Source organism: Nerophis ophidion, linkage group LG10, assembly GCF_033978795.1.
Source record: "Nerophis ophidion isolate RoL-2023_Sa linkage group LG10, RoL_Noph_v1.0, whole genome shotgun sequence".
Lineage (NCBI taxonomy): Eukaryota > Metazoa > Chordata > Actinopteri > Syngnathiformes > Syngnathidae > Nerophis > Nerophis ophidion.
Genome location: NC_084620.1, coordinates 12,345,775 through 12,361,576, shown reverse-complemented (window position 1 = coordinate 12,361,576; position 15,802 = coordinate 12,345,775). Strand labels below are relative to the sequence as shown.

The window sequence follows — 15,802 nt, the reverse complement described above, 5'->3', positions numbered from 1 at the left end:
CCGCTGCTGATACAGCCTGGCATCGATACAATTGATCCTTGTATCGCCCCACCCACCTCGAGTGTTGATTGACTCTCTCTCTCTCTCTCTCTCTCTCCCAGTTGTTCCACGCAGCGTAGATGTGGACATCTTTCACGTTTGTGTCTCTCACTCAAATCTTTCCGTCCGTTTCGTCGGCGTCCTTTTCGGCGTCCTGTGAGTTGTCTTGGCAGCGGGCTGGAAGCGTCCCTTGTGTTCTTTGTCCTCGCGCAGGCGGGATGTGCTCTCCAGGCGGGATGTGCCGCTAGGAGCTCGGCGTCAGCCTGACGGAGGACATGGACAACATCGGGGTGTCGTTCCTCGACCCTCTGGACGACTACGAGCTCATCCACAGGATTGGGTGCGGCACCTACGGGGATGTCTTCAAGGTGAGTCTTGTCGTCACACTTCTCTCTTCTGGTTTCTTCAGCTGCCCCCCTTTTTTTTTTTTGTCCAACACATAGTGACGCGCAAACTTGTGGCGGCAAGACACTTCTTGTTTCCAGAATATTCTTGACAGTGCCTTTGACTTCCACGCATCACGGTAGTTATTCAAAGGAATAACGAACAAGTTGCCCCTGGAGAAGTCTGGAAGTACAACCTTAAAAGAGTAGCTCCTAAAATCCCGACATTAATTGGTTCTGTGGTGGGGCTCTTCAATCAATCAATCAATGTTTACTTATATAGCCCTAAATCACTAGTGTCTCAAAGGGCTGCACAAACCACCACGACATCCTCGGTAGGCCCACATAAGGGCAAGGAAAACTCACACCCAGTGGGACATCGGTGACAATAATGACCCAGTGGGACGTCGGTGACAATGATGACTATGAGAACCTTAGAGAGGAGGAAAGCAATGGATGTCGAGCGGGTCTAACATGATACTGTGAAAGTTCAATCCACAATGGATCCAACACAGTCGCGAGAGTCCAGTCCAAAGCGGATCCAACACAGCAGCGAGAGTCCCGTTCACAGCGGAGCCAGCAGGAAACCATCCCAAGCGGAGGCGGATCAGCAGCGCAGAGATGTCCCCAGCCGATACACAGGCAAGCAGTACATGGCCACCGGATCGGACCGGACCCCCTCCACAAGGGAGAGTGGGACATAGAAGAAAAAGAAAAGAAACGGCCGATCAACTGGTCTAAAAAGGGAGTCTATTTAAAGGCTAGAGTATACAAATGAGTTTTAAGGTGAGACTTAAATGCTTTTGACTCAAAACACTTGTATCTCAAATCAATATCTCCTGTTAAAATTAATTGACTTTTTCTTTGGTTGGTGTTTTCCCCCACAGCCCCAAAACTGCACATTTTTAACATGTAACATGCAGAGTTTTATAAGGTAATGTAATGATAATGTAGAGTATTTACCTAAGGAGAGTGGACTTCTACAGCAGTGGTTCTCAAATGGGGGTAGGCGTACCCCTGGAGGTACTTAAAGGTATGCCAAGAGTACGTGAGATTTTTTTAAAATAGCAACAATTCAAAAATCCTTTATAAATATACTTTTTGAATAATACTTCAACGAAATAATGTAAGTTCATCAACTGTGGAAAAAAACACAACAATGCAATATTTAGTGTTAAAAGCTAGATTTTGTGTGGACATGTTCCATAAATATTTATGATAAAAATTAATTTTTTTGTGAAGAAATGTTTAGAATTAAGTTAATGAATCCAGATAGATCTCTATTACAATCCCCAAAGAGGGCACTTTAAGTTGATGATTACTTTTATGTGTAGAAATCTTTATTTATAGGGACGGCGTGGCGCAGTGGAAGAGTGGCCGTGCGCAACCCGAGGGTCTCTGGTTCAAATCCCACCTAGTACCAACCTCGTCACGTCCGTTGTGTCCCGAGCAAGACACTTCACCCTTGCTCCTGATGGGTGCTGGTTGGCGCCTTGCATGGCAGCTCCCTCCATCAGTGTGTGAATGTGTGTGTGAATGGGTAAATGTGGAAGTAGTGTCAAAGCGCTTTGAGTACCTTGAAGGTAGAAAAGCGCTATACAAGTACAACCCATTTATTTACAATTGAATCACTTGTTTATTTTTCAACAAGTTTTTAGTTATTTTTTATATCTTTTTTTTCCCAAATAGTTCAAGAAAGACTACTACAAATGAGCAATATTTTTGCACTGTTATACAATTTAATAAATCAGAAACTGATGACATTTTACTTCTTTATCTATTTTTTTCAACCAAAAATGCTTTGCTCTGATTAGGGGGTACTTGATCTAGAAAAAAAAATTCACAGGGGGGACATCACTGAAAAAAGGTTGAGAACCACTGTTCCACACTATCTCCATCAGCAGCTTCTCTTTTTTCATGGATCCATCCATCCATCCATTGTCTAACGCTTATTCCCTTTGGGGTCGCGGGGGGCGCTGGTGCCTATCTCAGCTACAATCGGGCGGAAAGCGGGCTACACCCTGGACAAGTCGCCACCTCGTCGCAGGGCCAACACAGATAGACAGACAACATTCACACTCACATTCACACACTAGGGCCAATTTAGTGTTGCCAATCAACCTATCCCCAGGTGCATGTCTTTGGAAGTGGGAGGAAGCCGGAGTACCCGGACGGAACCCACGCAGTCACGGGGAGGACATGCAAACTCCACACAGAAAGATCCCGAGCCAGGGATTGAATCCAGGACTACTCAGGACCTTCGTATTGTGAGGCAGATGCACTAACCCCTCTTTCACCGTGCTGCCCCTATTTTCATGGATAATGTTTTGATATTGTTTTAAAAATGTTGGCTGGCGTTCGAATCATTCTGCTCCATTATGTGCAGACGAGCAGTGATACGCTCCAACTGCTTCACCATGTTACCTAGCTCAGGGTTTTTCAACCTTTTTTGAGCCAAGGCACATTTTTTTCATTAAAAAAAACTTGGAAGCACACTTCCTGCAGAAAAAATTAAACACCGCAGACAATAAAAAGTTGTTTTTACAGTTGTTGGATGTGGCTTTAAACCATAACCAAGCATGCATCACTATAGCTCTTGTCTTAAAGTAGGTGCACTGTCACCACCAGTCACATCACGCCATGACTTATTTAGACTTTTTTTGGCGTGTAGAGTTTTAGTTCTTGTCTTGCGCTCCTATTGTAGTGGCTTTTCCTGTTTTTTGGGTATTTTCCTGTAGCAGTTTCATGTCTTCCTTGAGCGCTATTTCCCACACCTGCTTTGTTTTAGCAATCAAGACTATTTAAGTTGTTGCTATATTTTTTTATGTGGACATTGTTGATTGTCATGTCATGTACAAATGTACTTTGTGGACACCGTCTCTGCGCCACACGCTGTAAGTCTTTGCTGTTGTCCAGCATTCTGTTTTTGTTTACTTTGTAGCCAGTTAAGTTATAGTTTCGTTCTGCATAGCCATCCCTAAGCTTCAATGTCTTTTCTTAGGGGCACTCACCGTTTGTTTATTTTTGGTTCAAGCATTAGACACCTTTTGACCTGTACGCTGCCTCCCGCTGTCGCCTGCATATTGTGATCACGACAAACCATCGTCGTCTCACGGGACCTGTTCCTGACATCTACAAAGCAATTAGCTACCGGCTTCCACCCACTGATATGGACGAGAATAACATGGTTACTCTGCCGAGCTCTAGACAGCACAGACACTCCACAACGGCACATTATTTGCGGATTAAAATTACTGGTTTGCAAAAAAATATTTTTTACCCAAACAGGTGAAACTACATCATAACCCACAGCACACCAGACGGCAGAGTGGTTGAAAAACACTGAGCTAGTTACACGCTCAGTCATGTTTTTGATGATTTATTTCTTTAATTGGACGAATGTCATCCACTTCCTCTTAGCACTGTCCTTCAAACTCCGTTTTTCTTCCCTGCCATGGTTATAAAACAGAGTTATGTCGATCGCTGGCTACAAGCTAATGCTAGCGAGGAAGACCCAATGTTTTGGTCGAATATTACGGGGTTCACTGTGACATTTGTTACGCCAACTAATGGCGAGGAATGCTTTTAACTCAAATGTTTGCTGGAAACTTAAAGTATATCTATTAGCTAACACTCTTAAGTTCAGGTAGCACCGTACAGTTTTCTTTCAATGTATTCAGTATATAGGAATACATACTATTCTTGGTTTTAATTTATTCAATGTAATTATTTTATTTTCATTTGCAATTCATATTATAAAGGACAAGTGGTAGAAAATGGATGGATGGATTATTATACATACATGTAAAAAAAACGTACTTATAGCGTAAACCAGGGATGCGAAAAATGCTGCCCGCATGCCTTTTCTGGCTGAACAGCTTCAATCCGGCCTACAAGATGACTTTGCTAAGTGTAATAATGAGTTTTTGAATGAAAGAAACTGCTGTTCTTAATATGTCCACCGGATGTTGCAATAGCAATTCTGTTAAGCAAGCAAATAGTTTATACCGGGGCGGGCAAGTATACCAAGCAAGATGTACACAGTAAAGCGGGGCTGCGACTCCTCCCCCTCGACCCAACGTAAAACAAACAGGAGTAAAATAATGAATTGGTGACCCCAGTTAAAATGCTGCATGAGACAGTGCACATTGATGTACTGTAGTTCTGTGAAACTGAATGTCTTTTGTGCAATTGTAAAGAAAGTAAACACTGGAAATGACAACGGAGCTAATTGATACATAGAATCGTTTTTATTTATGCTCTATTTTGTTTTTTGTTCAATCCTAGATGGGCTGTAACCTAAAGTTTAACTGCTTTGTAGACACACCGATATGAAGTCTAAATTTTTGAAACTTTAATTTTCCTCAGAATTTTACACTAACTTTAAGTGTTTTGTCATGGGGATTATTTGTAATATGTACATTTTCACAATGTGCTTGTTCTATTTTGGGCCAAAGTAAAACAAAGAAAGCTATCTGAAGTTTTCCTAGTTGTATTTTTAAGTTATTATGCCATGATTTTACCCGACTGGCCCACGTGGGAATAGATTTTCCTCCATGCCGCCCCTGGGCTAACATGAGTTTGACAGCCCTGGTGTAAACGTTTACGATTATTTAATCAAATTTATTTAAAAAAAAAAAAAATATTCATGTAATGTTTGATATGATTTTGGAAATTAATTATGAATTTTACAGAAGTTTTATTTGTTTAATACATATGCAGTAGATCTGAAGAAAAAAAACAAGACTCATTTAGGCACCCATGAACTTGCCCATTTTTGACACACTACAAAGTGTGGCCCAGAGATCATTCTTTTATTGGCACATTTTAATAATTCAATTAAAAAAGAAGACTAAGAGAAAGAGCATAAACAGCATACTGTAAAGAGAAAAAGTTCATATGTTTTATATGTGTAATATTGTATATCTTTTACTCATTAAATAACTTTTGCCTTTTAAAATGGTTCCATTGTAAATATATTTTGTAAATATTAAACTCTTATAATTCTCTTTTCCTTTTTTATTATATCAATTTAATTTAACTTTTTTGTATATGTACCGTATATCGTGTAAGTTCCAACTTTTTGCTAGATGCCCCTGCAAAATATGGACAAATATATTTAAACAAGAAAAAACAAAACAACAGCAAAAGTTGGAAACAATTCCTAATGTATTATAATGAAGTTTTAAATATTAAAGCTATAAACTATAGTCACCACTAAGAAATAATAATGAAAGATGATTGATTTGGAGAACGGAAATGCGGTCACGTCTCTTTCGTCTCCTGTGGTCCCGCCTCCATGTTATTATAAACAGGTTTTCTGTGGGGGAAAGTTACTATTTTCGTAAATCAAAAGTTCGAATTTCCCACGAATAAAAAATAATAATTTTTTGATCAGAAATCTGCAAATATCTGGGACAGCAAAGGCTAAATCACAAATACGCAAGGATCCACTCTACATTTAAACTGTATATTGTATTATATTTGTATATTTTCCAACTGTTGGGTAACTCTAATGACATCCAATAGTCTGTATTTACAAAATATATACAGTCATCACTATTTGTACTTTTTTTTCTGTGTTTTTTTATTGTGCCAAATTGTATTGCTTTCTTTATGCACTCATAATTATTGGATCATCACTAAATGACTCATGTAAAATAAAAAAAAAATAAAACTATTACAGTGTGATAGTTTATAGTGTTATACAGTGATACAATATGTTAAATAAAGGTTGCATGTAAAAATAGAGGGCATTTGGATAGAAAATTAACTAAATCAACTTAATGCAGCAAAGAAATAAAGTGCAACTGTGTATGTTTTTTAATATTCATACATTATACACAAAACACTAGTCTTTACTCAGTGTCTTCCTCCTATCCCTGTGTGCATATGTTTACTAGCAGCATGACAAAGTCGTTCAAATAAGACGTAAATTCCTCCAACTGTTAAACGACAAGCTTTTCTCCACATCTCAGCAATTTTCATTATGTTAGGCATGTCATCTAATCTATACATTTACAAAAAGAGTACATACATGAAAATAAATTTGGTCATTCAAAGATGAATAAATACAGGAGTCACAAAGTGGCGTTGCACAACGGGTATCAACTCAGCAATAACGTAAAGAAGAATTCTCAAACTGTGGTTCGGCTTTATCTTGTGGTACTCCAAATACTTACTTATAATTAAAAACAAAAAAAAAAATACTTTATTAAATATTGCAATGACGTGACTCAAGCTGTAATCAAATGTTTATTAGCCTTGAGTGGAAGTCGTTATAATCCAAAAATATAAAATAAACAATTACGACACAAACAGAGCCGCCTTATCATCTTACTTTTCTATCACTCAACACACGTGGGAACCGAAAGTTCTCCACGTTCTGCGCTTGCGTCCGCCCTTTCCCAGCCCCCCAGCCAATCAACACGCAGAATACATGTAAACAATGAATTGATTAACGTGGACCGTGACTTAAACAAGTTGAAAAACTTATTTGGGTGTTACCATTTAGTGGTCAATTGTATGGAATATGTACTGAACTGTGCAATCTACTAATAAAAGTTTCAATCAACCAATCAAAAGATGAACATTGGAAATGAAAGCTGCACGTAACAATCATGCCTTCAAGACTATGAAAAACCACAACATCATTGAATAAACTACATTTGGAACATAACATAACATATCACCCAGTCTGTTACAATATAAATAGGAATGGTCGAGTGGCCAAAAAGTTCAATTTTGGTCTCATCACTCCAAATTACTTTGTTCCAGAAGTTTTGAGAGTTGTCTCTGTGCTGTTTGGCGTAATGTAAGCAGGATACTTTGTGACATTTGCACAGAAATTGATTTTTTTCTGGCGACTCAACCATGCTGCCCATTTTTCTTCATGTGCTTTCTTATTGTGCGTCTTGAAACAGTCACACCACAATTTTTCAGAGAGTCCTGTATTTCAGCTAAAGTTATTTGAGGATTTTTCTTTGCATCTCGAACAATTTTCCTAGCTGTTGTGGCTGAAATCTTTGCAGGTCTACCTGAATCCCTCGTTTTCCACTTCTTAATCATTGTTTGAACACTGCTAATTGGCATTCTCAATTCCTTGGATATCTTTTTATACCCCTTTCCTGTTTTATGCAGTTCAATTACCTTTTCTCAGATCCTTTGAGAATTATTTTGCCTTCCCCATGACTCAGAATCCAGAAATATCTGTGCAGCACTGGATGAAAGATGCAATGGTCTGTCAGAAGCCCAGAAACTCACTGACGTTTTATACAAACACATTAATTACAAACAAACATGTCACAGGTGAGGATTGGAACCTTGATTAGCCATTTAAACCTGTTTGTGTCAACTTTTGTGCATGTTATCAGATCAAAGTCACTGGGGTATGTAAACTTTTGATCAGGGTCATCATTTGGGTACTTTTTTTTGTCATTTTGATTTAAAAAGACTGAACACAGTTGTGTGCCAATAAATAGCTTCACACAACCATTAAGCATGAGTGGAAGAAAGGTTTTTGTGTTATCATTCATACTCTCTGAAGAATGGCCAAGAAATCATACATTCTCCCAGGGTATGTAAACTTATGAGCACGACTGTATCACAAAACATTTAAAGACCTTATATCTGGACTGTTTCTCAAACAGGCTGATATTAGTTCATTGATTTATTTGCTCATCCTTTTACTCCACATACAGTATTGTCATGTTAAATTAAGTTAAAGTTAAAGTACCAATGAATGTCACACACACTAAGTGTAGTGAAATTATTCTCTACATTTGACCCATCACCCTTGATCACCCACTGGGAGGTGAGGGGAGCAGTGAGCAGCAGCGGTGGCTGCGCCCAGAACTTATTTTTGTTGATTTAATCCCCAATTCTAACCCTTGATGCCGAGTGCCAAGCAGGGAGGTAATGGGTCCCATTTTTATAGTCTTTGGTTTGAACTCACGACCTACCAATTTCAGGGCGGACACTCTAACTGTGTTTTTAGTGTTACGCCAACACGCAGATGTCATTCTTCTCTGAGTCTGTATATTCCTTTCTTGGTAGAAAAAAAATATCCTTTCCCTTTGAACGAAGAAAGAGTGCACGGAGAAACAATGGCACATTTTAAGCCTCCCACTGTCGTCAGTGTGTCAGTGGGAGGTCAGACCTCTGCGCGTGTGACAGTGAGGGCCTTCATGAAGCTAACGTGAGGCCTGAAGCATCAAGAATCAGTCTCTCGCTTTAGGTGACAGGAACTGTGCTGCTAGAACAGGAAAGAAAACAGGAAGTGAGCGCAGGTTGTGATGACGTTCTGTGGTGGGTCGTAGATACTAAAGTGAAAATGTGATGAATGGCGTCACTGCCAGAAGGCGAGGAAGTGGCCAACGTTACAATAGTGGTGCAGAAATATTGGGACGCCTACATGAAGTGAAGAAAATAACAGTGTGTTCCACATCTTGTACCCACCTTTTCCAGCGAGGGTCACATGCAGAGAAAGAATAGAGTAATACATACTCTGTAACATTAATGTAGTTCAATAAACATAACAGTTTAATATCTAATAATAATTCTTATTCATGTTTGATATTTTACGCCGAACTCATCCAAGTATTCCTTTGTGAAGCTGCCCTTGTTGCGGTTTCCTTGCCTCTTGTCTGTGGTCATTTGTGTCCCCTGTATTGTGGCTTCAAGTCTTTCAACTTCACAATAGGTACCAATGATAATCCCACACACACTAGGTGTGGTGAAATTAGCCTCTGCATTTGACCCGTCCCATTGTTCCACCCCCTGGTAGGTAAGGGGAGCAGTGAGCAGCAGCGGTGGCCACGCTCTGGAATCATCTTGGTGATTTAATCCCCAATTCCAACCCTTAATGCTGAGTGCCAAGAGGGGAGGTAATGGGTCCCAATTTTATAGTATTTGGTATAACTAAGACACAGGTGCAACCAATATGGAATCTTCTGAGAGCTTTAGAGTTTAATGGTAACTTTTACTACGAGAAAAGAAGCGTTTTTAGTAGCTTGTCTGAAGTTTGTCTAAAGTTAAGTTAAAGTACCACTGTGTAGAGGTTACCCTCTTGTGGGTTCTCCTGACCGAAGTAGATCTGCTCGGAAGCCCGGGGGTCTGGACTGAACAATCTTTTATTGTGCTAACACACCAGGTCACAACTCTGCTCAGCGACTTTTCAGTCCCTCAATGTGTGCCGTCTGCTGCATAACTCCAACTCCCAATAACGTTATCTTGGCTTGGCTGTTTCTAATATGCATGGCAGGTGTTTAGATGATTTTGCCAGCTGGGTAATCCAATCACCTGCCACCTGTGCTTCGAAGCCGGTCCTTTCACACCCCGCTCCGCAGCAGGCTCGCAGACCATGCCCCCCTCCACACACTGATACCAAAGACTATAAAAATGGGACCCATTACATCCCTGCTTGGCACTCAACATCAAGGGTTGGAATTGGGGATTAAATCACCAAAATGATTCCCGAGCGCAACAACCGCTGCTGCTCACTGCTCCCCTCACCTCCCAGAGAGTGGAACAAGGGGATGGGTCAAATGCAAAGGGTAATTTCACCACACCTAGTGTGTGTGATTGAAACAACTTGGAACAAACCTCACCACAAATGTACATAGGAGGGGTACATACACAGATATTCACAGAGAGTGTGTGTGTGTTGGGAAGGGGTACCAAAAACCTGCCATTTGACTAGTGTGGTGGGGTCCAGTGTTGGAGCAATGAAACCAATAGAAAATAACCTTCTTATAGGCCATATGATTTTTTTTTTTTTTTTTAATGGTCCCCTCGGTTGTCGATTTACATGACTTTGGTGTGTTAAGTGTGCATGACAAGTGGTCCGAAGGAGGTACTGCAGTATACCCCATGGGGAAATTCCTGACTTGTGTGAGTAGGTATGGGGCCAGGGGATATTTGGCTAATGAATTTGACACATGCACACGCAGAGTAGCAAACTAATGCGATCGCTTTTCTTCAATGACATTTAGGGAAGAGATGGGATTCCTGACTCTTTGAAGGGAGCCAGATCTTGAGGAGCCCTTCCTTTTTAAAGGGGAATTTGGCCTATCGTTCACAGTCATTATGTGAGACAAGACGACATATGTATTTTTTTTTTATGCTTTCTAACTTGTAAATAAAAGTAAGCTTACAACAGTGCCAATGGTAGGTCCTCTAAAACCCAATGAAAACATCCATTTACATTTTGTGACTGGAATATTAACCGAGTATTTGTGATATCGTTATTATAAGCGCTAAAGCAGACAAACTATTTATAGCGGTGCCGTGAGCTGCTTCCTGGCCTCAGTGCTCGTGAAAGTTTATTTTAGATCGTAAATAATGCCTCAAACCTGGGTAGTCGAAGGCTGAGGGCGCAATCCGACAAGTTGGTAAACTTTGACAGCCAATTTAACTTGGAAATGGCAGGAAAGACACGAAAAGACGCTTGATTTTTCCCCCTTTTTTGTTCGTGAGGAAATATAAGTCTTTTTTTTCACCTAAATGGGAATATATCAACATCTTAGCAGTGAGAGCAGACATTGCCCAGTAAGTGATGTTCAATTATGTTTGTCTGAGCTCATTAAGTCTGCAGTGAGTAAGTAATTTGTGATGTTGTCAAAGGAAACGCAAAGGTTGTGATGCGTTTTTGAAATAATACGCCACATATGCTTAAAATGATTAAAATACGTAAATATTAAATGTTATTATGAATGCTCCCATTACTACATTACATATATACATACAGTATGTATATAAAACCATGATGGAGGTGTTTGGATGTTTTTTTAAGTGCTTTATAGGCAGAATAGAGCGACTCCCATAAGCTCGATTTGTATGCGTAATTATGATCGCATTTAATCACTAATAAAAATGCATAAAAAAAGAAAAACATATGTGATTTTGTCTTACATAAGGATGGTGAATGATATGCAAAATTCCAAAAAAGTACAGTTTCGCTTTAAAGAACCGTTCAAAAGAATGGCTTGTTGTTATTGTTAATTGGGATCCCCATCAGTCCTTAAAATGTAAAATCAAAGCATGGTGGAGATATTTAGTTACATCAAAAGATATTTCCATGTATGGGTTAGGTTATGGACCAAACTATATCAGGATATAAGTTTTGATCCATATTGCCCAGCCCTACACTCCTGTTAGCAACAGCGCTAAGTAAACACAGTGTGGGGATGTTCTCTGTGTTTAATTGAGTATCACAGTAGGCCTTATGATACATTGTGTTTATGTGTGAGTGCACGCGTGTATTTTGTTTAAGTTTGAGTGTAAATACTGGAATTGTGATATGTAAGGAATTTATTTTTTGGTCTTGAATTTTTTCAGTGCTAAAAAAATGTCCTGTGCTACTAACTTTTTTCATTTCGTAGCACCGTTGCCACGAGTTAAACAGCTAAGCGTACAGCCCTGGTTATTAATACAAGACAATGCTCTGTATGAAATAAATTCTTTCATCACTTATGTTATGATGTGGCACTATATAAAGGGGTGGTAGTTCCCCCCTAAAATAGTGGCAGGAGAAGCACTGTGTCATCATTATTGTGGTGAGAGGGCTCCAGCCCAGTTGCTGCCTGTCACATAAATCAGCATGTAAACTGCTGACTCGTGCTTTTGTGTTTAGCTACTACGGGCTTCTAGCACTTTCTGTTGTTGGTACGAGTCACAGACAATATTTGTGCTGGAGGATTTTCATCCATCCCAGGGTATAAAAGCAACAATATGTAACTCTTGGGTTTCAAGATTGCAGCTTGTAAATAGTGCATATAATGTTATGGAGCGAATAGGGTCTGTTGTTGCCACGGTGACCCTACTGTAGTGACCAGCCAGGACACTTGTCGTGTAAGGTTCCCATGCTGCAAACACAATAAAATGAATAGATGGTATTTTTAAAATTTGTCTTCTGCATCTTTTTGTGTTTGTGGGCTGGCAACAACATGGCTTTATGCCTTTCAGATGGTTTTAAAGAGAAAACAAGCACAGGAGTTTTTTTTTAGGCGGTTCCAATCTTTCTATATTGAGCACTGTCTTATTTTCCTTTACCAGGCTCGCAACATCCGCACATCCAAACTGGCAGCCATCAAGATTGTCAAGTTGGACCCAGGTCAGTCTCATGGTGTGTGTTAGTGTGTTTATTATGTACTTTTTAAATTTGCATGTCCTCTTGTGCAGGCGATGACATCACGTCCATCCAACAGGAGATCACCATGATGAAGGAGTGCAAGCATAAAAACATTGTGGCTTACTTTGGCAGTTACCACAGGTGCCTTAACGTCTTGAAGCATGTTTTTTTTAATTATGTGAAACAGTTAAGACATGTTGTGTCACTCGGCAGGAACACCAAACTGTGGATTTGCATGGAGTACTGCGGGGGAGGCTCCCTTCAGGATATATACCACGGTATAAATACTGTATATTTATATTTCTGTTGTTTTCTTGTTGACTGTCAGACATTTTATTAATCCTATTGCTTTGGACAGTGACCGGCCCATTGAAGGAGAAACAGATTGCATACGTGTGCAGGGAGACCCTCCAGGTAAAACAAGATTACATTACGAAATGTTACATAACGTCATCACAATGACTCATGTACGATCCAAAACCTAAAACATAATAAAACACATGGAACAAAACAAAGTTTAGCCAAATTACAATGAAGTTAGCCAAGTTTTCAGGGGCGTAATTATACAACTGTATGTGAGCGCAGTGTAGCAGCCATGCTAAACAACGTGTCTACGTGGCGGTCATCTTAGCAGGGGTCACTTTCCCATTTATGAAATGTAATACACAATTTTCATGAGGTTAACTTTTTTGCCACCGTAGAAAACAAGTGCTTTTGATAAACATTAATTTTTTTTTGTAAAAATAAAAAAGTCTTACCTAAGAAATATTGTTCCCAGTGTCATTGTTTTAACTGTACAGCGTATTTTCAAACCATATGCAGTGGGGTTGGGAACAACTCGTGATCTGAAATAATTCCAATACCTGAGTTGATGAGTCGATACAGAATCAATCCAACAAAATTTTGGATTTAAATCGATTCTCGCAATATATTATCTGGTATTAAATTTACAATTTACACAGCTCCTCTTGACTGCTGACATACACGCACAGGAAGTAAGCACGGTGATGGAGGGAAAAAAACTTATCGAAATGAAAAAAGTATTATCAAAAACATCATTACTTCATTTTTTATTGATGGATTTTTTAATATTAGGAATCGATTTAGAATCAAAATAAATGTGAATTGTTTTTGTTTTTTTAAGCACCCCTACTATGCAGTACGACGTTCTATGATCAGGGGCACCGCACAAGAGGGATATCTGTTTTCAAAGGCTTAAAAGGGCCATAACCACCTCATCTCAGGGCTTTCAGTTATATCCCTGTGGGCCACTATTGTAAGTTTATTTGAATTCAATATTCCATAAATCACAAGTTGTACACCATTCAGGGAAAATCTGCATTTTTATGCTCATGCTCAGATTCTGCAGCCTTTTCCGCGACCACGTCTACTCTGTTGTGAATGATCGGTGGTTGGGGGTCACAAAACAGATGTATGTGAAATGGCGAAGGAGCATCGACCGTGAAAAAGGTCTTTAGCTTCCCAGAAAACAGAATATATCCCAACTACTGACTTTGTCTGATTTAGATCCGATAAAACTTTCCCTTAGCCATTTCAAGAAAAAGATGCCAATTCAGGGCTATTAGGAGTTTTAGTAGTAGCATAACAATGACAGTAGGGATAACTTAAAACACACCAATCTCATGATAAACAGTATGAGAACCAGAGCATGTTTATGTGATTGTACCAATATTAATTTGTTTATTTTCTCGGTGCATTTGTTTTAAGGTCTTTGTTTGTTTTTTTATTTTTATTTTTGTTTGGAGTATTTGGACCTTGCTGAACTTGCTGATACATTGTGTTTGAAGCACTATCTGTAAATATGACTGACCTTGTTCAGGGTTTCATTTATAATCTGCACTTAATCCACCGTGATCTACATGCTGGTGATTTTCACGCTTAATCTCCACTCTTAATGCCCTTTTTGTGACCACGCCCACTTGTTCCTTTTGCTTCACTTCATTCTGATTAATCCTGTTTACTATGGGTGTAACGAGTCGTTTCCACTCTGATTCAAAATTTGAGGTTGCGATACGATTCAGGGGCGATATTAGTTAATTTAGAAACAATACGATCTGAAACGATTCAGTGAGTTGAAGTTGACTCAGTAACTTTAACCAAAAACTCGACCAATATGACATACTGGATACTGGACACTGCAGGTGAAGTTTCCTATATCTTTAGAATCTGTATCTTGTATGTATGCTAATTTTATTATTAAATTTGATACAGTCGGACCGGATGTAGAGCACAGCACTTGTATTGTGTAGCTTGTGTGGTTAGTTTTGGATCGTTTGATGACTGAAATGTGTGACGTGATGGGGAGAGAGACAAAGTTGGATGTAAATAGGTGTCTAAGAAAAGTATTCCGCATAAGTTTTCGTTTTACAACCGTTGCATTTAATTGTTGCCTTCACTATTTTTATTAGTGTATTTTATCTGTCCTTCTTGTATACTGTGAGTGACCTAGTAGTTAATTTATGTACATTTTAGGTTGGTATAAAATCAGACTTGCACTATAAAACTTAACACACTGTCTCATAACCCGAGGTCTTGTCTATCCCTCCGATGAGGAGAGACCGGTGAGTATTTAACAATAGGAATGTATCTTTAGAACCAGTTAAATTTGAAACACACTTTTTTACAATCTCTATAAGTAGGGAGTCCCTTCTCCATTTCTCTATCAGTTTGGGTAACCTTGCTTGGAAAACGTTGAAGACCCAATCACTTGACTACACCAATGCAATACTAAGAAAATGGAAGTGTGTTAGAAGGGCACCATTTGTTTTGGTAATATTTTGCTCCATGAGTTTGACAAGCGGTAGAAAATGGATGGATAGATGGATGGATGGATGGATGGAGTTTGTGCTATGATGCAACATTTATATACTTTTCCAGGGTTTGTACCATCTGCATGAAACGGGCAAAATGCATAGAGACATCAAGGTAACATTTTTTATTTACATTGTTGTTTGGTTGTTTCTTAATTGTTCATGTATAAAAATGCAATGTGTTCCCTGTAGGGCGCCAACATCCTTTTGACAGAGCGAGGAGACGTCAAACTTGGTCAGTTATGACCTGCTTCCAGCACAATTAGTATTGATAAAATGACCGCGACCCCCAAAGGGAATAAGCGGTAGAAAATGGATGGATGGATGGATGATTATGTGTGTGCGTTTGCTTTTCAGCGGATTTTGGTGTGGCTGCAGAGATCAGTGCTTCTGTGGCCAAAAGGAAGTCTTTCATAGGA

The 15,802-nt window shown here is 39.3% G+C and overlaps 1 protein-coding gene across 4 annotated transcripts in view; it reads left to right on the top strand.

Moving 5' to 3' along the window:
• Positions 1-72: 72 nt before the first annotated feature.
• map4k2 (mitogen-activated protein kinase kinase kinase kinase 2) overlaps positions 73-15,802 on the top strand; it is a 36,108-nt gene continuing 20,378 nt past the window's right edge. For 2 of the 4 annotated variants that reach the window (XM_061912405.1, XM_061912404.1), the window contains exons 1-8: positions 75-407; positions 12,477-12,534; positions 12,603-12,693; positions 12,766-12,830; positions 12,911-12,966; positions 15,451-15,498; positions 15,576-15,618; positions 15,741-15,802. The exon at positions 15,741-15,802 is cut by the window's right edge and continues 11 nt beyond it. In XM_061912405.1, coding sequence (XP_061768389.1) covers positions 315-407; positions 12,477-12,534; positions 12,603-12,693; positions 12,766-12,830; positions 12,911-12,966; positions 15,451-15,498; positions 15,576-15,618; positions 15,741-15,802 — 516 coding nt within the window. In that variant the 5' untranslated portion in view covers positions 75-314. Of the gene's footprint in view, positions 408-12,476; positions 12,535-12,602; positions 12,694-12,765; positions 12,831-12,910; positions 12,967-15,450; positions 15,499-15,575; positions 15,619-15,740 lie in introns of all 4 variants that reach the window. The other 2 variants (XM_061912407.1, XM_061912406.1) reach the window with 2 other exon arrangements.